At 39.8% G+C, this 23009-nt stretch overlaps 1 protein-coding gene across 1 annotated transcript in view; it reads right to left on the reverse strand.

The window, feature by feature from the left end:
• rimbp2b (RIMS binding protein 2b) overlaps positions 1–23009 on the reverse strand; it is a 211516-nt gene that overhangs the window by 38743 nt on the left and 149764 nt on the right. Inside the window, exons 7-15 of the mRNA XM_052094964.1 lie at positions 17926–18030; positions 15368–15418; positions 14726–14746; positions 13017–13058; positions 12417–12627; positions 11112–11281; positions 9996–10075; positions 8504–8613; positions 7178–8083 (exon numbers count right to left, since the gene is read on the reverse strand). Coding sequence (XP_051950924.1) covers positions 7178–8083; positions 8504–8613; positions 9996–10075; positions 11112–11281; positions 12417–12627; positions 13017–13058; positions 14726–14746; positions 15368–15418; positions 17926–18030 — 1696 coding nt within the window. The remainder of the gene's footprint in view (positions 1–7177; positions 8084–8503; positions 8614–9995; positions 10076–11111; positions 11282–12416; positions 12628–13016; positions 13059–14725; positions 14747–15367; positions 15419–17925; positions 18031–23009) is intronic.

The following is a 23009-nucleotide window of genomic DNA, read 5'->3' on the forward strand; positions in this document are numbered from 1 at the left end:
TACACATAGGGCTGGTCGTGTGACAGAGCGGGCAGAGAATGGGCGCCTGACGCATTTGTGAGCGCCTTCATTGACTCTGGCGCTCGAGCGGTTCAGTAACCGCTTTATGAGAGCGCGCTCTGATAGGGGCACGGGATGTGTTATGCTTGTGTGTAGGGGCTGAACACTGGGTTGTGGGCACTTTTTCTACACATAAGACATGTTTGCTCTTTACAAGATTTATTTGGGTCGCCGTGAAAACGGCGTTTGAGTGCAGGCAAGCGGGCAGTGTCACCGGCTTGTTGGCTGCTAAATTCACCACTGTAGTAGCCTGAGAGAAGGGGACTGACAGGGGAAAAGCTTTGACGGTGGTCCGCCGCGGCGGGACTGAGCCGTCGTTTGTTCAACAAAGTTAGGAAGACTTCGGTTGCTCTGGTTTCAGCGTTACCTTAAATCGAGGCCCGCGGGGCGGCGGTCTCGCGGCGGCTGTCTGAGCGCTGATCGAGGCGGCCGCCCTGTCGACGCTGAGAAGTCTGAGTTTGTTGAACTGGGCGCTGTGAAGAGGCTCGTGCAGGAGGCTGATCACGTGAGCGGCCTGCAGAGGAGCTTAGCCGACGCCGCAGGAAGAGGTTCATGGCTTGGGTGGCTTTCTGGACTTCTGAGAAGCGGTCAACAATGCCACTCACCGCGGAGCCGAAGAGACCGGTCGGAGAGAGCGGTGCGTTGAGGAACGTGGAGCACTCTGCTTCTCCCATGTCGGCTAGTGTTAGCCATAAGTGTCTCTCGGTCACAGTCAGCGAGGCCATGCACTTCCCTAGAGCTTGGGCTGCAGCTTTGGTAGCCGAAGGGCGAGGTCTGTCGCGCTCAGTAGATCAGTAACAGCCTCTGGGTGCCTGCCTTTCTCATCCCACTCCGAAGAAGGTCTGCTTGTAGGATCTGTAAAACGGCCATTGAGTGCAGAGCAGATGCGGCTTGGCCGGCAGCGGAATAGGCGCGGCCAACATAGGCGGAAGTCGCTCTGCAGGCCTTAGACGGGAGCACAGGCTTGGAACGCCATCTCGCGGAGGGCGGACAAAGGTGTGCTGCTACCGAGTCCTTGACCGGGGATGGAGGAGTAGCCTCTCTCAGTGGCGCCGTCCACCGACGCCGAGAGGTGGAGACGTGGGAACGGGTCCTGGCTGAAAAAGGAGCTGCCCACGACTTTGCAAGCTCCGTATGTAATTCCGGCAGGAAGGGAGCGGCCCGGCCATGGGGGTAGAGCGGCGATGGCTTTGAAGAAAGCAGCCGTCGAGTCTGTTGGGTGCCTGCTCAGGGGCGGTGACCACTGAGCCCGAGGCGGTCGACGGCCTGTGTGAGGAGGCGTGTTAACTCCCTTCGACTCGGCGCGGGTCCTGCTGGATTCCTGGGCCGAGGAGGAGGCTTGGGAGCCTGTCCACTCCTCGCTGTCCAAAGCCATGATGGAACAGCGGCCCTTATCCTCCGCCTCGTCATCCGAGATGGCAGCAGTGCGGCCGCCGGCGGCAACTGCGCTGGCGCCGGGGCGAGGAGGGTGAAAGCGATGCTCGAGGGAGAGGCTCGGCGAGGCAGTCGCTTCAACCCCAGTTCCGGCAGCCTTTGTGAGCGGCGCTTCTTCCTGCGCGGCTGAGGGTAAGGCGGCGTGGCGGTTTCTGCTTTGATCGCTCGAGTCGAGCCCGCAGGGTCGACATCGGTAGCTCCTCGCAGAAATCGCATCCGCCCTCAGTGAGGGCGAGCTCTGCGTGCCCCAGTCCCAGGCAGAGAGCGCCAGATGATGTGGCGGTCTCCTGTGCTGAGAAGGGCGCGACATGAGGCGCAAGTGGAGCGAGGCATCTTGAAAAGACGCTCGTACTCTTTTGTGAATAGTTCAGTGAGAACTAGCTTGCTGAATAAAAGGATACGTCGTCGGATGGCGTAGCTCGCAGGATGGCTGAAGGTGGCTGAGACGGCCGGCTTCTTCTAGCGCTGTCCACGCTTGCTAGATGCCCCTCGAACGGCGACGCGGCTTCCAGGTCAGCGATGCGGAGAGCTTCGCTGAAGAGATGAAAATCAGGGTTCCGGCCTACGAACTACGCTTATATGCACTCTAGTCACGCCCATTTTGGCGGGCTTTGATGCAGTGAGCGTGCGGACGCCTCTCATTGGATGCGAGTTCGCCCAAGCTCGTCTATAGGCTGCAGCAGTTGCCACAGAGCAACCTATGAGCTCGCTAGCTAGCCCGCTCAAGGTCTGCAGCTGCCGCACTGCGTTGACAATGGATACAAAAATTAAGGATAATTTTTTGGCTTCAATATCTCAGAAAAGATGAATCTTTCCCGTAGCGTAAGCTAGCTTACGCAATACGAGAGAACCTCTCGTAAGAGAACCATCCCATTACTAAAGAGGCTTTACCGACTAGTCGACTTGTTAACTGTGGCTGCCAAATATATTCGGAATTATGCAAAAGTGGAAGTAAACTATCAAACAGTCATGTCATTTGAAATATTCATGAATGAAACTGTTTACTTATGGTTTTGCGATTGGGCCCAATTGTGTTTTTAACTGCCCAATGTTCAATTATATTTCCTTTGCAAAGCTTGAATCATATTATGACTGGTTCAGAAGCAATGAACGCTGATTTGAGGCGGAAAAGAAAATGCACATACATAGCTAAAAGCACGGTGAAACAAGACATGTACACATACTGTATCGTCCTGTACTGAGGCTAGAGCATGTTTTCATACACCAACAATTAAAAATAGCGCAGATGGGCGCAAGAACACATTTGTGCTCAAAACAGCAAGAGGCAGGAGCTGAATGAAACAGAATGGCTTCTCCTTTCAGAGTTGTAACTTGACATTGCATCTTTTAAAAGCTGCACCAGATACATGACAACAGTCTAATCTAGTGCATGATTATATACAAACATAATTCAAAATAGTGTGGTGTTCAGGAATAGTTCGGCCACGCTAGGCCTGTCTGTCCTGCTCTCTCTCTCTCTGTTTCCAAACTGAGTGCCAGTGGGCGGGGCCAGGGGTGCAATGACTTAAAGTAGATGTTGCTGTTATTGCGTTTTTGCAGCTTGGTTTCAAGGAATGCTTTTACTGCATTGGGGATTAAGTTTTGAGCTATGACATTTACAGTATGTTTTTATAGTAGAATCACCTCTTACATATATATATCAAAATATCAAGAACATTTTTATTCCTCATTATATGACCCCTATATGTGAACCAAGCTATTGTTGCAGACATCTGAGATGGTCTGATTCATTTAGGGCACAACAAACTAATATGCTTTCAGTTTTCCGTTGTTATCAGAACATCATAGTTTTTTTTCATCTGAAAACTTATTATTTTGCATGTGGCCTTAGTTTTGACATACAGTACAAGCCAAATTTCTTTCAAACCACCCTGAAACTAATCTAATCCCTAAAATAATCGCCCAAAGGCTGACAGAAACAACAAGCGAGTGAGACATATTTTTGCACCATTTATGACTATGCAAGACTCGTCTGGTAATTGAGATATGTCATACACTACATCAACGCAGTGTTGGACTTGCCAGGAACATAAGGTACATGTCCCCCTCAATGTCTAAAGTGATTAAACCCTGGAGTCATTCACATAAGGTAAACACTGACCAGCCAACTAGTCGACTACTTTTCTGGAAATGGGTATTCGTGCAAACCCTACTACAGATCCACATCAGTTTTGCTTCTTGGTATTAGGCATTGCAATGTGTTTGTGTATACCTGTTTCTGTGTGTGCCAGTATGAAATGCGTGGGAGAGGAAAGATTGAGGACTCCCTTGGAAGCAGAATTCCGGGCATCCCCAACTCCCCTCCCCACCTTCTCATATGCTCTCTTATTCTTTCACTTTCATCTTCAGTCACTCTGCTTCCCTACTGCGGCAAACATCCCATTTCCATTCATCACGCATTCTTTCATTTCCTGCACACTCATTCCCGCTCTCTTTCATTTCTGCTAAACAAACCATCCTCCTGTTCTATTGGGAATAGCACTGAGATGAAGAAAAATAAAGCGCAACTCGGTTGATCAACATCTCAGGTACTGCAGATGCATGCATAATAGGAGTGTAAAACCTACAGTTGACAGTTCCTCATTTACACACAAATTTGACATTTTTTTTTTTATGAAGGCTGCATATGCTTTTCTAGAGTTTCTGTAGTCCAGGGTTTCCCTTGGGTTTCATGAGGGATCACCAGGGGGTTCGTGAGAGGGTGAAGGGTGAAAGTAAATTTGCGTCATTTAATTCCAAATGTCCCTCATTTGACAAATAAAAACAACAAACTAATTATCCTTCTGTCTATGCGACTTCACTCTTTATCTCTCGGTTAGGCAGCAGGTCACTGTTTCCTTGGATGGCTGAGAAAAGTCTTAAAATATAATGTATAATTACCTAAAATATAAATGAAGGAAAATGTCCCCTACATGCCCTCTACCCAAGGTTACAATGCTTGCTGCTGCTCTATCTGTGTTACTTCTATGAAAATTATTTTGAATGATTGAAAATTAATATATTGGCTTTATCAAGATATCAAATGTACGTACACAAATGGAATGACATACATTTATAAAATTATAAGGGAAATGAAGACAGTAATGACCATTTTACAATGTTTAAGTTGTAAATTTGACTACTGTGCTGGATAATGTTTATACTGTATGTAGTGCAATCTCTGATTGTGATAGAAATACCAATAGTGAATTAAATGATATAACATTTATTAATATTCTAAAAAGAACAATAGATGCCTTGGCGATTTCTCAGTGCCAGCAAAGCCTTCTCTGCTGGCGTAACATGCCTAATAAACACATATTTTTCATCCTTTCATTCTCATTGACCTTTTTGCTTATGTATTTTTAAATCTTTCCACTCCTAATTCATCTTCAAACGAATAGCACAAAACAAAAAGTTTATCCAATCAGAAATTATTCCTCTATGCTTTAAAGCAAAGTGTGACAACTGTTTCACAAATCGCATGCCCGAAGCAGAGCTCATTAGTCAAAGCAGCATGTGAGTCTGAGCTCCACCCCGTTAGGCCTTCTGAAGTCAGATTGTCAGATTCATCAGCCAATCAGATTGATTTATTTGTTCTTGATGGAAGTGGTATTAAGGATATGTCCCAGTCCAGGCCTTCTAGCTGGCCTTGAGTGACACAATCACACTTTAAGTGATGTAATTTGAAAACGAAGAGCGCAAGATCTTGATGACGAGTCGGCTGTCATCACTGCTGGTATTGCCATTGAGAAAGAGATACTTAAGGATTTAAAAACCTTAGATGTTCTGCATGATTGCACGATTGAATCATTAAACAAGAAAGAAGGGCTGATTTTCACTTCAAGTAAATTGGTAAGTGACTTTTGTATTGTTATAGCAACATCAGGAGTTTTCTAAGTGTAAATTAAGCTGCTTGAGCATTCAGTGTCGGATCAAGTTTTGAAAAGTTACCGTGTACCCATATGAAACAAAATATATTGCAAATAGCAAAAATTATTTTCTTGGTATTAGACCTCCTTGGTTCTGGCTTTCGTGTGTGGATGTGCATGGCTCGCGGCTGAATAGATGTAATAAAGTTTCATTAAAGTTAATGAAAAAGAGCAAAGATGTCAAATGTGTTACATTTTGGAAGTTTAACTTCACTCAAAATATTAGGTAAATCATCAATGGGGTTCAGCTGACAAAAAAGTTTGGGAACACATGTTCTAGGCTAAACAGCTCATTATAGTGATCTAAACTTTTAGGGGTGAATTCACTTAACAGTTGCACCAGTTTTGCATGTGCGATTTCAGTGCAAAAACATGCGTCTTATTTACTAATCACTCTAAATCTTGTTTAAGCAGGCGCAATCAGTGCTGAAATTGCACTGCATCTTGAGTATTTAAATGAATTAATTGTCATTCTTTTCCATGCAAACATGCCTCTTCCTATGTAAATAAGGCTTATTATAGATTGCGCTTAATTCACCAAAAATGTGGAATTCTGCATGTAAATTGCATTCAGCATCAATTTTGTGGGCACGTTTGCATTGTTGCCTGATTTGCATAATTCCTTTAGTGAATCGGGCACTAAATCAGTGCAGACAGCGCATGCAAATAACCGGTGTTTTTACCAGTAGAAATAAATTCTTAAGGAATTCTCCCTTTGTCTCCACCATGAAAATCTAAATAGGACTTTTGTGGCTCTTAGTCCACAATTGTTAGCTTTGAGGTCATCTATATGCTAGAGAACTTCTAAAAGTAGAGAAAAAAAAAACAGTCCTTCCGGGAAAACAGTCCAAAATGTTGATGACTCACCTTGCACTACAATCAAATGAATAAGAATAGCTCACTAGAATTAGAATGTCAATGAGAGGTGCTTCAGTCAACTAATAGAAAATGAGATATACCTGAACCCTCAGTCACAGGAGCACATTAATTTCTTGTTTTATTAATTCTTTTTATTCTTCATATTATATACTACTCTTTTTATTATGTTTTTAGTTAATAAATTAGTGGTGCTTTCTAAGGTAAGCTATCACTTTTTTAAGTGATCAATAATTAGAATATACTAGAGACTTGAAGGCTTTCCCCCAGTATGAAAACCACCTACCAACTGTTCAAAACACCCTAAAACCCACCTAGCAACACCCTAGCAATGCAATAAAACAAAAAAACAAAACAAAACAACAACACCTTGGGAACAGCAACCAGAAAACACCACTAAAATTGTAGTTATTCTTATTATTCATTAATAATTGGATGTGCCCTTTAAAAAGTGAACAAGTGATATCTCAAACCACCTAGCAATAACAAATTTAAGCTGATGTGTGAATTTTTTTATATGTTACAATTCTTTCTCATATCCCAGCTTAATATGCAGCATCAACTATAATTAAGCCATTTGTAGGTTGATTTCAAAACATTCAATTGATCAAAAACTTTACTCTGTTTGTTTTAGCAGCCCATCCAGTCTGACACAGTAAAACTGGCTCGACCAATGGTGTAAGATTGGGGTGGGACTATCTGGTTGTCAAACTAATGAGATATGGGTGGAGTTTTCTGGAATCTGTTTCAAAACAGTGATTATTTTTGCAATTCTTTTTAGTGGCAGAAGTGGTGCAGAAATTACACACATCAGCTTTAACATATAAAATTGAGTGTGCCCTTAGAAGTATCTGACAGAAGGGTGTAGGACCCACCAGCCGGTTGTGTGCAGAACTCTACTGACACCTCCTTCTTCTCTCTCTGCTCGAGGGGCATCTGCCAGGGCATTTGATGGGGTCTGGCCACCAACCTTATCTTATACACCGTCATGGGCTTCAGATTGTAGAACTGGTATTTGTACCCTCCGGGCTTTACCATATCATACTCCACATCATTTAGGAATATTGTGTGGCTGTAGTTACTGTTGCTTGGCATCCAGGCGAGTTCGGCGGATACTTGCGTAATGTTCTCCACGCAAAGGTAGTAGGGTGCCACCACCACATTCGTTCCCACCAGCAGCGTGCAGCGCAGTGGATCCGAGAGCCCCCGCTCAGTCACGCTTTGGATGGAGATACGATGTGTACAGGAAGCCAGGTTCAGCTTTTCAATAAGAGACTTGGTACGGCCACAGAAGGGCACGCTCATGCGCACTTCTTGATCCACCAGAACATTGTAGCCACTGATGGGAGCCCATCCGGGCAGCACCACTGGAGGGTCCCAGCTTATGATCACACTCTTGGCCAGCTGCTTGATCAAAGTAATGTGGCGGGGGTAAGGCACGATGTCTTCTCCAATCTCATCGATGTTCACGTCCAGCGTGCCTGTGCCATTGCTGCATGGTCCCAAAAGGTCCATGGCCAGCCCCATGCTCATGCCTAGGCTGCTCACCCCACTGCTGCTGCTGGTGCCTGTCCCGGTGCCCGAGCCCAGGGCATCCAGCTTCTCTGATAGCATCGTGCTGAGTGTGCTTACGGCACTGCTCGGCATGGAGGTGAGGCTGTGGTTGAGGTAGGATGGTTCCTTTATGCGGTCAGAGAGAGGAACCGAGGGAAACTCCTCATCCTGAAGAAAGTCAACAAAGTTGGATGGGACAAGGCCCTGCTGTCCATCCAACAACTCCCCTGGATAAAAGAGAAGATAGTGGGGAAAGAATAGACTAAGCATTTTCCCATCTTCTAAAATGCAAAATTTTTAATTTAATTTAATGAATTTTCAAGTCGTTCGTTATTACTTTTTAAACATACTTTTATAGAGATTACACTAATAAAGATATATTTATAGTTGATAAAAGAAGGAGAGCTTAACTAGAAAAATTTACATTCTGTATAGGAATTTCAGACTTTTCTGGAAATAACAACTTTAAAATTCCACATTATTTCCAGGTTTTACATGACCGTGTGAACCCTGCATTTTACATAAGAATTTGAAAATGCTAGCACACTGTTTTTTCACACTGTAACAGCAAGCAGCTGCAATACAAATAAAAAACTACTCCTACTAGTAAAAACTATTAAAACTACTAGTCCTGGAATCTGACATACCCTCGTAGAAGCCATCCTCATCCATAGTCCCATAAACATATAAGTACTTCCCAGCCACCAGGGGGAGCTCTGCTTCAGGGTGCTCATTGGGGCCATCATCAGGGTTGTAACTGGAAGAAACACCAAATTCAACTCATGAATGGTTTTCTTAGGCCAAGTTCGGAATGGTGTACTACCTCACTACTCTTTCTATTTCAGTAGTAAGAGTAGTATGGGTGGTATGCCATTTTGAACTCAGCTATAGTATCAAGCCCATGTTTTGCATTAAAGGAATATTCTGGGTTAAATTCTATTGACAGTGGAATTCAATGGAAGTCAAAAGGGCAAGATGACCAGAGGGTTAAAAAGCAGAAATTATAATTTTTTATTTTTGCTAAAGCTTTTAAGTGAATTTTACAGTTAATAATGTTTTACATCTGAGATGTTAAGTTCTCTGAATCATCCTGTTGAGGTGGAACTACATTTCCAGGCAGATTCATTTTTGGTTATTTTTGATATTTGATAAAAATTCCTTTTAGTAGAGTTGGCTTATTTAAATAGTGCTTGACGGATGCTTGCATTTCTTGGAATCCATATGGGATGTCAGAAAATATTGATATATCGATTATTGATCGGCACGTAATTTTATTTATTCTCCACTTTTCTCAAATAGTGATGTTTATTATGCAATTTCTCTGTATGTAGCCTTGAATAAGATTAATTCCAGCTGTCAAAACAAAAAAAGACATACTTGTAACTGAGTAGCGATCTGTGGCACTTCAGAATTTTGACGCTGAGCATTGTCGGTGAGTGTGTACCTTCGTAGAAAATAATTGATTCGAATTTTAGAATGCCCCATATCGTCTGCCAGACACGTCTGGTGTTTAATTTACCCTGCCACTCACACTTTACCAAAGCTGTGTTGAGAATTTTTTTGACAAGATAAAGACAATTGTGCAACGAGCAGCCCAATTTATATCTGAATTGAATCCCAATATATATTGATAAAAATCTTCCAATAATCGATGTGTGAAATAGGCATCAATCCCAAGCCTAGTATCCATGCACATATATCATGCAAAGGTTTCCGGGTTTACATGGTCATTAAAAGACTGGGTATAACTTTGCAGAGAGAAGGTTGATAAGTGATTGTATCACATACACCACTTAATGCTAACACAAGTAATGTTTAAGATATGTGGTTATGCTTTAACAGCATGACTGCATATTTTATATGTTTATTTTGGCCCATAGGCTTGTAAGTGTACTGTAATTGACAGTAGGCCGCAGATGTTGTCGATAGAGATTAAGTTGCATTTAACCCAGAATATTCATTCAAGCAGACCTGTTACAATGATTAATGGCACGTTACCTCTAATCATTATAGCTAATGACATGTTATAACAAATCACTACAGCTACTGTAATATCATTTTGAAACCTATTATTAAAGCTAATCCTTTTGTACCTTATTGTAACATGGTGTATGTACAATATGTAGTAGGACCACTCACTTGTAGCGAGCAACACACAATCGCACTTTGCCTGTGTATCTGGGCTTAGATCTGGGGGAAGAGCTGAGCTCTTTGTCCATCTGAGAAGGGAAAAGGTAAGAGAAAGAGAGTAAAAACAGAAAGATAGACAGAGTTACTGGTCAGCTTTACTATCTTACAGTATTGCTTTTGAGCAGCTTTTAAAACAGCATGCTATGCTTAACCTGAAGGGAAGGAGTCAAACACACAACTATGAACAAATCAATGTGCCAGAAAACTGGACAATGTTTTTGAAGAAGATTTTTCATGAAAGTTTAGTACAACTATACAAAAAAGTCTGAAATTCAGTATCTTGAGAGAAAGAGAGCAACGTACAGTGTGCAATCTGATAATGTGGGCGATTAAGCCAATATCACCAGCAGAGCACAGTCCGAGCGGACAGATTGGACTATTCACACCTACACACATACTACGTGTCTCCGCACACAGCCTGTCACTGTAAACTGTAATAATTATCATAATTGCCAAATCACTTTGGTACATGACACACTACTAGAATATGCTTTGCCCTATTCTATTCTGCAGTGCATTCAATGCAGCACTGAAATGACTCTTACATCTTTTTATTCTTGTCCACAATATTCAGTTCAAACATTGTTGTAGATCATTTTAGTTTTCGGGGGTGCTGTTTTTAAATTTAAACGTAAATCTAAACATTTGACAATATTTAACAAAAATCTTGAAACTCTCCCAATGACTTGCACTTGGACTACTGCATTGTTATATTTGCATGCTAAATTGTGCTTGCATTTATTTGGATACTGAATTGTGATTCACAGACCACAGAAAACAAGACAAACTCACTTTCAATTAAATATGACCAAAACCCACTGTAAATCCTCAGCTTAATCTAAAATAACACTATTCTAATTCATTTGCCATCCTGTTAGCACTTGTATTTCATTTAGGAAATTCTATTCTATTCTATTCTATTCTATTCTGTGGAACCTCAACTCATTTCACCTATTTCATTCTCAGCCTAAAAGATTGAAACTTTAAAAATAAAAATTTTCAAAATGGCATGAAGGGTTACTTCAAAGGTAAAATGAGCTTATGGATTGATTGATTAGTACTCACATTAGTGGCGATGACGGGCCGCACCTCTGACAGGAAGGCCCGGCGTGGGCTAGAGGATGTACTGCGAGACAGAAAGGTGGGTTTGACAGACAAGAGCTCCGCCTTCTCCCCCTCACTCATTTGCAGAGGCCGAATGAGCTCTGAGATCTTACTTAACGAATCCTCATTATCTACACACACACACACACACACACACACACACACACACACACACACACACACACACACACACACACACACACACACACACACACACACACAGGGTGAATGATTACTTCATTATTGTGTACAGACTCCGCTGTTTCACTCTTCATCTCAGCACATCAGTGTTGATCTTATAAGCCTTATGATTTTTCAGCGCTAAAGACATTTTTTCATATTACCTTATGAGAAAGGTAAAGGTGGTAGGTTGCATAAATAATTCATGATATATGAAAGATGGTGAACTGGAGATGAACCAATATGAAGTGAACTATAAATCAATACATTAAATCAATCAATTAACAGTGGGGTTCACATTGAAAATCTAATTTAAAGGGATAGAAAAATGAAAATTCCCTCATCATTTACTCTTCTTCATGCCATCCCAGATGTGTATGACTTCATTTCTTCTGCTGAACACAATTATTAGACGATTTTTAGAAGAATATCTCACCTCTGTTGGTCCTTTCAATATAAGTGAATTTTGGCCAGAATCTGAAGGTCCAAAAAACAAATAAAAATTCAGCAAAAAGTAATCCATAAGATTCCAGTAGTTAAATCGATGTCTTCAGAAGTGACATGATAAGTGTGGGTGAAAAACAGATCAATATTTAAGTCCTTTTTTACTATAAATCTCCACTTTGACTTTCACATTCTTCTTTTTTTGTTTTTGGTGACTAACATGCTTCGTGCATATCGACACCTACTGGGAAGGGAGGAGAATGTATAGTAAAAACTATTAAATATTGATATCCACACTTGTCACTTCTGAAGACATGGATTTAACCACTGGAGTCTTATGGATTACTTTCAGCTGCCTTTATATGCTTTTGGACATTCAAAGTTCTGGCCATCATTCACTTGCATTGTATGGACCAACAAAATTGAGATATTCTTCTAAAAATCTTTGCTTGTGTTCTGCAGAAGAAAGTCTTAGGCATCTGGGATGTCAAGAGTGAATTTTTGTGAGAACGATCCCTTTAAAACTGAAAATACAGAACAGAACATTAACATTTATCACCATTAAAGCAACAGAGGACATCCCAAATACTAAGAAATTCTGACATTGATCATGACATTATCTTCTTCAATATATAGACATACCTTTCCCTGAGGGGGCAGTGAGACCATTGAGGAGCTGGGAGAGGGTGAGGGGTTTGGTGGGTGAGCCAGGCGAATCGCCCCCTGTGAACTGACTACTGCTCAGGATGTCTAACTTTCCAGCCTGCAATCTAAACTTCTCCAACTCTTTAGACAGCTGATTAAACTGCTCACTCTGCGCCCTGCATTTTCCCTCCAGTTCTCTCACTTTAGCCTGAAAGGAAAGAAAGAAAGAAAGAGAGAGAGAGAGAGAGAGAGAGAGAGAGAGAGAGAGAGAGAGAGAGAGAGAGAGAGAGAGAGAGAGAGAAAGAAAGAAAGAAAGAAAGAAAGAAGTTTGGAAATTAAAGAAAAAAAGTGTACAAAGTGATTTGGCTTCTCTCTGGTAAAGCATACTAAAATTCAAGCAGAAACTTCTAACATTTACAATACACTAACAGCATTTACCAACATCTACACTTCACAATAATACACCTAACTGAATGAAAACTAATAAATGGAGCCTACCAACTCTACCAACATTGAATGTGGTTGGTAAGCACAGGACAATGGTGGCAATCTACAATTCTACAGTATGGCATACATCTAAAAGGAGGTTTTTCCTACCAAAAACTGCATTGTGCCCTTAGTGCGAAGGATACTTCTCAGCTTCCAATAACAGAATCAAACAAAGACAGGAGTTAATCTATGTTCTGCTGTTATCGTACAACAAAACTCTGATATTGGTCATGGAGTTAGTGATAAAAAGTAATATTACATGGAAAAGGGTATCACACATGCCAAAATAACAGTAAAAGCTGTTTATGTCCAATTATTTGACATACGGTAACTCACGTGAATAACATACTATTATACAGTACATCAATGCTATTAAATGCACTTAAGGATCATGTGAGTTTGCATTTTAATAAGCCAACTGTAACGTCTCTGTTAGGAGCCGTTCACACAGAACATATTTTTGCATTCAAGAACATCTAGTTAAAGTGTTTCAAGACATGTTAGAGTTGAAATTTTATCTTCAAACAGCATCTTAAAAAAGCAAATATTTACAAAATGCTTTATGCATTATGTCTACGCACAGACAAAGTCCACATAAATCACTTAAGGCTTTTTTTTATATAACAGGAAGGGGGGAGGGGTGGACATGTGATGTTCTACAATCCATCAGTCATTGTAACTGTCCCTTCTCACATCTAATCTGATCTACAAATGCACATATTCCTGAGATGCTAACAGGATTGAGCACAATATGCAGCACTCATGCAGCGCAACAGAAGAGCGAGCAGGCAGTGAATGAGAAACTACCCTCAAAAATAACAAATGAACTTTTTAAGCGGTTTGTATGATTATGAGCATCTCATGGTCATGCCTTACAATACAGAAGCTGCTTTAATCTTCATTTATCTCCTGTGTTCAACTTTTGTATTATCGGACAATCTGCCACGTTTGAGGCACAAAGGGATACATGGATGGTTTAAAACTAAATTAAAACTTAAAACCCACAATGGAAAAGACCTTTTTGTGTTTTATCAAGTAGTAGTTCATAGGCAGTTCATTTTTTTTTTTTTTTTTTTTTATCTATAAGAAAAGGGCATGCCACAACAGTAGAAAACTATAATACATTTATTGAATACATTTAATATAATAGTGTCTTGTGTAGGATCGCTGCATTTTTTAGACAATTTGTCAGGATAAAAAGAACTTCAACAATTAAAACGCATCTCGAGACAACTGCAATATAGCTTTTCTAAGCGCAAGGATGCGTTCCGTGTAAACTGCCCCTTTACGTGTCGCCAAGCAACACAGACTGGTGATGGGCAATCACAGACAAGCGGAGTGATACAGTGATACGTTGCTGTGCTGTTATACTAAATAACAGCACTCTTGGAATGCTGATCATCCAATCACAGTAGAGGACTGGAAGTAACTGCTGTATAATATACAGCATAAGCATAATATACTGTATAGTAGTATAATTTTTCATTCTAAAAAATACAATACTAGGCAGTCATCTGGCTTTGAAGAAAAGCTAAACTGAACCTTCTGTCTTCACACTTATTTGAACAATTATAAACACAAACAATTGTATTTGGGTGTGTATAAAATGACTATGAAGACTGATGGTTAGTACTAAAAAAGGTTCAATCATTTGATCTATGGCGATATAGATCAAAGGTATTGATCAAATGTTAACAGATCAATCAATGATTTGAGCGGTTATTGACAGGACAGCTAAACGAGGTGACAGGAACTACCCCCAATGAACCACATGGGAAAGAGAGGGAGATCTTTGAGGAGAAGTAACTCGAAAATACCTGCATGCTGTCCAAGTGATTCTGTATATGCAAAAAAAAAAAAAAAGTAACAGTGACAAGAGATGTAAGAAACCAAATAAATCACAGTTGCACACACACACACACACACACACACACACACACACACACACACACACACACACACACACACACACACACACACACACACACATGCACACACACACACACACACACACGCATTTCAACAAGCACAGCTCCTAAAGTCACAAATGAGACCCAACATGAGCACAGGGTAGCACATTTTCAATTAATTGCAGCAATGAAAGAAATGAGCAAAGCAAAATATGGTAATTAAATCTTACAATGTGTGTTTCAGAGAGATCTACTGATATGATTTCAAAATTAAAACATTTACCACAGGCAGACAAATGATGAAGCTGGTGAACAGGTGATTTGCAGTGATTTATATAGCTCAAGATGAAATAAAACAAAGATAAATAAGAAGTGACTCATATGGTTGCCAGATATTTGACAAATATGATATAATACATGATGACGCAAGTGAAATGATCTGTACTTTAAAGGCCAGCCAAGGTATGATTAAAAATGCATGTTTATACGCATCCTCACATACAAATACGTAGAGTCACTAGCATACATGAGCAGACATTCATTACTCACCTCTAACAGATGGACGGCACCTTCATGATCCTTCTTGGCCTCAACCTGAGCCTTAACATCATAAAAAACAAGTAATTAATAACGAGGCAGTCCCAAGCATACTTGTAAAATTAGTAGTCTTTTTTCAGACCTGTTCTTTTAGCAGAGCTAGCTATTGATTGTAAAGGGAATAGGTGATATAACTACAGTGATTTAGAACACTTACATACAGTAAAGGGGAAAACGGTCCACCAAATCAATAATACTCAATGTCCAAATCTATAGCTACGTGGCCAAAAGTATGAGGGCACCAACACTACACCATATGTGCTTGTTGAGCATTAATTTTCAAAACCATGGAAATTGTTTGTTGCCATAATAATTTTCAGCAAAGGCTTTGCACTAGACGTTGGAACAAGGCTGCAGGGATTTGCTCCTATTGAGACAAAAGAGGAAAACACATCAGTGAGGTCAGGCACTGATGTTGGGCGATGGGGCCTGGCTCACAGTCAGCAATCCAATTCATCCCAATGGTGTTCAGTGGGGTTTAGGTCTGGGCTTTGAGTAGGCTGTGAAGTTCTTCCACACCAGACAAAGTAAACCATTTTACTGGTGGCATCCACTGACCACTGCAGCACTGTTGAAATCAACTGAGCTCTTTGGTACCGTAAATGTTAGTCTAAGGAGATTGAATAGATGCATACTTGATTTTAGCCTTACTTAATTATACAGGTATGTCCACATACTTTGTCCAGGTAGTGTTTATATCAGATAAAACATCAATTTTACAAGCAGATGAAACGAGAAGCATCCAGTTAATACAAGTGTATTCAAAAAGTTCTCTTAGTCTGTAATACTGTATTTTATGTGTTTGCTGTGCCAGTTATATCCATCTATTCTAAAAGTTTGGTTCAATAAGCTTTAAGCAACAAGGATCCAATTCAGTGCAGTATAGGGTCATTCATTGTAACTAACAGCAGCTGTGGAGAACAACATTCAGTTATACTTGTAGAGAGGAACAACTTTTTGAGAGGCAACCTCAAAACACAAGGAATTATTTCAGAAGCATGTATAGAGATGCACTTTTGAACAGCAAAACTGCACTCAAGATGTCTTGATGATGATGTGTGTGTGTAATTTCCTCTTTGTTTATGCTCCACTGTAATCATAGCGCTCTATTCAATGAAGGCAGACAATAAGTCAAATGTTTCGACAGGCAACAATGCTCTCACACTCTGGAGAAAATGTCAGATTTCATTAGAGGTTAATTTACCCTGAGCAGAGAGATAGTGGTGCTTTCCTCTTCATTTGAACAGAGAATTGAGAGGAATATTTCATCTAGTTACCTAAAACCGCTGAAACACTTTTTTTTTAATTAAACATCTCTCTTCATTAGCACCATGAAGGATTGACAGTAGGATTTTGTAGTAGGATTATATTATTGCCATTCTAAAGTCAGAGTCCACAGATCTGCTGCTGATTGCAAATACACCTATACAACAAATATGGGAGAAGTTAACTAGCAGGTCATGACCGTTTCCTGAAACCGTAGTAACCGTTTTGCACATCCATCGTTCAAACCACATTGGTTCAACAATATAGAGGTGTCATTAATGCCATTACATAGGGGGTGGAGTGATAACTTCTGTGGATATTGAATTAAAATAGCTCATTTACACGTACTCCAGAATGCTGTTTAATGAGCGAAAGCTACTGAAGAAAGCGGCATGCACTATGTAATGTGACAGATACAATGCGCTGCAAGGGTGGCATTTCCCTTTACATCAGACTCCTGGGTTTCCCCGACACACTTAAGCACACCCGCACATGCACACTTTTCAAAAGCATATAAGAATTATACTTATGCATTAACATGGACACATAAGCATGTTCTTTGACAGAAACCGTGTATATTTATATGAGCATTCTATTAACAGCCTTTAATCCTTTAAATGGCTGCATTCGTGTTTACATTACATTTCAGACCACCGCTTTTTAAGTGCATGTAACTGTTGTCAAAGTTTTAATAGAATGAAATGCATACAGTATATAGAGTAAAAGATATAGAAGCCTCAGCAATGTGAAATGATGTCCGCACAGCAAACAAGGAAGTATGCTTCAAATCACAGGTGTGGAGATGTAATTCCAACTATTCAAATTTGCAATGCAGTTTGCGAACGTTCGTTTGAACTACAGTTTCGTGAAACACAAAATTGTTGAACTTTACAGGTAATGATGGGACTTGCGACCATAGTTGGCTAACAATGCTTTTGGGAAACACATCCCTGCTTCTCTAAGATCATCCACCATGTTGAACTCAAATCCTGGAAGCCCAGCTTATCAACCATACAGACCAGCTTGGACCACCTAATGACCATGAAATACCACCTTGAAACATAATGAAACCATATACAGTAAATCCAGCTATCATCCAAAGCTAGTTTTAGCTGGAATTTCTAGCTGAGTTCCCAGCTGTTTAATCAGTCAACAGTCTTGGCGTGATACACAGCTTTTTAAAGTTGGCCTGGGTTTGAGCTGGTCTCCAGGGGTTGTTGTGGATGGTAACTCTGACCCCTCACCTTCTGCAGAAGGTCAATCTCCTGCTGCTTGGCACTGAGGATGGCCAGGGCTTGTTCATGCTCTAATTCTAGCTGCTGCCTCCTCTCTGCAGCCTCTCGCATATGCTGGAGAGAAAGAGAGAGAGTGTGCATGAGGTGAGAAGAAACTCAGCAAAGGATGAACACGGACAGAATGAGAGCAATAATCAATCATTATCAAAGCCTCTTTTGGCCAGACTGCAATGCATTTAGCTCCAGAGTCATTGCACTAATCTACAGACCTTCTGTTTACATCAGTTTATAAAAGATCATCAGTCTCCAAGAGTACCAGAGACTTCAAATCCTGTATTATCTGATTTAAATGCTTCCTTGAGCACATTATCTCAGGAATACTGGCAATCAACTAAGAAAGAATTGTGCTTGCTCGTAGCGTTGTTTATTTGCACGTGTTATCTGAGTTGTTTTCGCACAAGATTCACTAATGGAACTCTGCAAATCAGATAATGGCACAAACAAAACAAAGTTTTTCTGAATAAAGTGCAATCTACAATAATCCTAATTTATAGAACATAGAATGGAGGGGTTGCATGTTTATTTAATTTAAATACCCATGGTGCAGATCTGTTTCTGCATATTTAGTACCAAGTTCAACTGGATTTCAGGTGGTCAGTAAATAAGACAGGTTTTGCACCGCAATACCATGCACAAATGTGGAGACATCAGGCCCCAAGAGCACCAGAAATCCTTTAGATCCTGCAGTATCGGATCTAAACCCTCAGATTTATGTCTCCATGAGCATATTATCTAAGATAGACTGTTTGGACACACCTTAACATACACTCACTGAGCACTTTATTAGGAACACCTGTACACCTTCTTATTCATACGATTATCTAATCAGCCAATCTTGTGGCAGCAGTGCAATGCATTAAATCATGCAGATACGGGTCAGGAGCTTCAGTTATTGTTCACATCAACCATCAAAATGGGGATTTTTTTTTTTATCCCAATGATTTCAACCGTGGCATGATTGTTGGGCTGGTTTCAGTATATTTGTAACTGCTGATCTCCTGGGATTTTCACACAAAACAGTCTCTAGCATTTACTCAGCAAAGGTGTAAAAAGTACTTAAGTGAAAGTATGGATACTGGGTGAAAATTTTACTCCAAGTATCTTGCCAAAATCATACTTAAGTGAGCATAAACAAGTATTTACATTCAATTGTACTTAAGTATTAAAAAAGTAAAAAGTAACTTTTTTTCCTAGCAAGAATTAAATCAAGAGAGGGGACTGTGTGAGAGAGGATGCTGTTAAATTCGATTGGTTTGTTAAGTCGCCTTTTTACTGTCTTTGATGACAGTAAATATTTCCCTGTCATATTTCTCCCCCAGTGGCATTCACAACCTGGTCAAAGAATCATCTTACAATAACTAACATTTTGCAAAATCTGGCCTGTTGTACGTAAAATAACAATTTCCTGGTGGAATGAACACTAGAGGTGCTAAAACAACAATTACTTTTATAATTCACCAATGACCTTTCACTCAAATCACGAGTAAAACAATAGATTATCAGTTCATAAAAACTTACTTCTCACTCTGTTTCTCACAGAATGCTATCTTATGACAGATAAACACTTTTACTATAGTGCATGACTAATTTTAATGGTATTCAATTAAATTGTTATTAAATTATAGTGGGTATTCATTACATAACCACTATATTTACAAGCTTGTTTAAGTGTGATCAAATTGTGTGGTAGCTCAACGGATAGAGTGCTGCAAATGCGAGACAAAGGACAGGGATATGAGTCGACACGTGAGCCAAAAGTGACATAGAAGCACCACAAAATGACACGGTTACTTCAGAAATTGTGATTTTAATCTCACATTTGCATTTTATGACACTATCGGTTTGATTTTGGTTTAAGGTTAAGGATAGGGAGGAAGGTTTTGTTGATTTAAATCTCGATAGAACATTAACCTTAAAAACGCATCTGTTTGGGAGAACATTTCAATCGCTTATAGCGCCACACAGTGGACATTTCACTTCAGAACTGCCCTGAGATGTGCAATGAACCACTTGATTTTATTTTCCAAAAACGTTGCCACAGTCACACAATATTCGTTGCATGGGAAGAGGCACCCACAAATTGTGATGTCAGAGCACCCAGCCTCTTGAGACGAAAAAAAAGATAAAAAAAAAAATGTAAAAAGTTTTTAATAAAATTAGTAATAGTAATTGGTACTAAAAATGTGTAATTGTTGGTTTTGTGGATTGTTTTCTGAGGTTTGCTACCAAACCTTTCTGTTGAGAAGATGGAAGAATTCAATAATATTAATTATTAATATTTACTCCATAATTTGTATTATCATTATTACCATCATTATCACTGGTGGTTTTATAGTTATCATTATAATTAATAGTTGCCTAACAACAAAAATAATTCAGCAATAGAAGGCAAGTGTAGAAATAAATGACAAGTACACATTTAATTACAAAAGCCTTTTGTTATATATATATATATATATATTTGGTCACTAGTATATATATATATATATATATATATATATATATATATATATATATATATATATATACTGGCGGCCAAAAGTTTGGAATAATGTACAGATGTTACTGTTTCGGAAGGAAACTGCTTCTTTAATTCACCAAAGTGGCATTCAGCTGATTACAAAGTATAGTCAGGACATTACTGATGTAAAAAACAGCATCATCACTATTTGAAAAAAGTAATTTTTAATAAAATTTAGACAGACCCCATTTCCAGCATCACTACAACACCTGATCCTTGAGTGATCATGCTAAATTGCTAATTTGGTACAAGAAATTCACTTGCCATTATATCAAACACAGTTGAAAGCTATTTGGTTTGTTAAATGAAGCTTAACCTTGTCTTTGTGTTTGTTTTTGAGTTGCCACAGTATGCAATTGACTGGCATGTCTTAAGGTCCATATTAGGTCAGAAATGGCAAAAAAGAAACAGCTTTCTCTAGAAAATCATCAGTCAATCATTGTTTTGAGGAATGAAGGCTATACAATGCTTGAAATTGCCAAAAAACTGAAGATTTCATACAAAGGTGTACATTACAGTCTTCAAAGACAAAGGACAACTGGCTCTAACAGGGACAGAAAGGGATGTGGAAGGACAGATGTCCAACTAAACAAGAGGATAAGTACATCAGAGCCACAAGTTTGAGAAATAGACGCTTTACATGTCCTCAGCTGACAGCTTCATTGAATTCTACCCACTCAACACCAGTTTCATGTACAACAGTAGAGAAGACTCGGGTGGAGATTATATGGAAAGAACTGCAAAGAAAAAGACACTTTTGAAACAGAAAAACAAAAAGAAAAGGTTCGAGTGGGCAAAGAAACACAAACATTGGTCAACAGATAATTGGAAAAGAGTGTTATGGATCTTAACCCCATTGTGCTTTAGTGGGATCCGCTAGACTGTAAGCTGTGTGACAAGTGCCCAATAAGACAGCCACATTTATTGCAAGTGCTACAGGAATTGTGGGGTGAAATGTCACCTGAGTATCTGGACAAACTGACAGCTAGAATGTCAAGAATCTACAAAGCTGTCATTGTTGCAGATGGAGGATTTTTTGATGTGAACTCTTTCAAGAAGTTTGGATTGTATTAGTAATTGTAATACAAATTTTTCATGTTATTAATGTCCTGACTATACATTGTGATCAGTTGAATGCCATTTTGGTGAATAAAAGTACCAATTTCTTTCCATAAGAGAAAAATCTGTACATTATTCCAAATCTTTGGCCACTAGTGTATATATTTGCAATGTGAATGATCATTTTTGACTTCAAACCATCCAATCTGTAGAAGTAGCAGGTGTTCAGAATAAAGTTTAGGACAAAAAAGTCAGTGTTTTGTGCTCATAGATTTGAATGAATACATCACATTCTGTTGGCGGAATGTGGTCTTTTTAACAGAAATGATGCCTCTGCAGATGGTCGAAACTCTACACAGCCTCCGTGCGACACTCCATTTGAAATGACTGACCTCTGGACTGTCATCTGTCTTATGCAGTGAAAGGTAGCTTCAGTCCAATAAGATGAAATAAAATGATCTGCAAAAATGTAGTGAGTACTTTTAAATTTTAAATAAAATTCTAAGGAGTAAAAAGCACAATTTGTTCTTTGGAAATGTAAGTAAAATGACAAGTTTATAATGCACTCGAGTAAAGTGCAAATCCCCAAAAATAATCCTTTAGAATGGTGCCAAAAATAAAAAACATCTAGTGAGCAGCAGTTCTGCAGACGGAAACGCCTTGTTGATGAGTGAGGTCAACACAGAGTGGCCAGGGCAGCGTTTCCCAAAAGCATTGCAAGCTGAAGTTGATCGTAGAGACCATTGGTGCCAATGGTTTTTACGATCTACTTAGGCTTGCAATGCTTTTGGGAAATGCTGCCCAGACTGGTTGGAGCTGACAGAAAGGCTACAGTAACTCAGATAACCCCTCTGTACAATTGTAGTGAGCAGAATATCATCTCAGAAAGCACAACACGTCGAACCTTGAGGCGGATGGGCTACAACAGCAGAAGACCACATCTGGTACTTTATTAGGACCATAGTGTTCCTTATAAAGTGCTCAATGAGTGTATTGTATTTGGTTAGCAAGAACAGAGCTAAAAACAAAAATTGAATGCAAGAACAAAATGTTGTCATTCAGGTTAGTGTTCATTTGTTTCACCCCTTCAGGTAAAGCAAAAACAGAAGAGAAGCATCATATCAATCAGCCAGTCTAAGCACAGTCATGTTGCTTAGTATGATCAATAAGTAGCTTAAGGTTATGGTGCTGTACATGAAAGGGTGTGTGCAATCAGCACAGCATGTTCAATCAGAGCAGATTACAGCCCAACAATCCCCAGATCTCCTGACCTGTTAAAATTACATGTGACAAAAACTATCAATCCTCTTTCAGTTTGTGAAGAGTGGGTTTAAAGGGGATAAGGGGTAAATGAGAGATGTTCCATGCTGCTATGAAAGGGTGCAGGATAGAGAAAGTTTAGAATAATCTAACCTTCTGGGGAAAAATTGTACCATGTGTGAAATACTGTATG

The sequence above is a fragment of the Xyrauchen texanus genome, chromosome 27 (assembly GCF_025860055.1).
Source record: "Xyrauchen texanus isolate HMW12.3.18 chromosome 27, RBS_HiC_50CHRs, whole genome shotgun sequence".
NCBI classification, from domain to species: Eukaryota; Metazoa; Chordata; class Actinopteri; order Cypriniformes; family Catostomidae; genus Xyrauchen; species Xyrauchen texanus.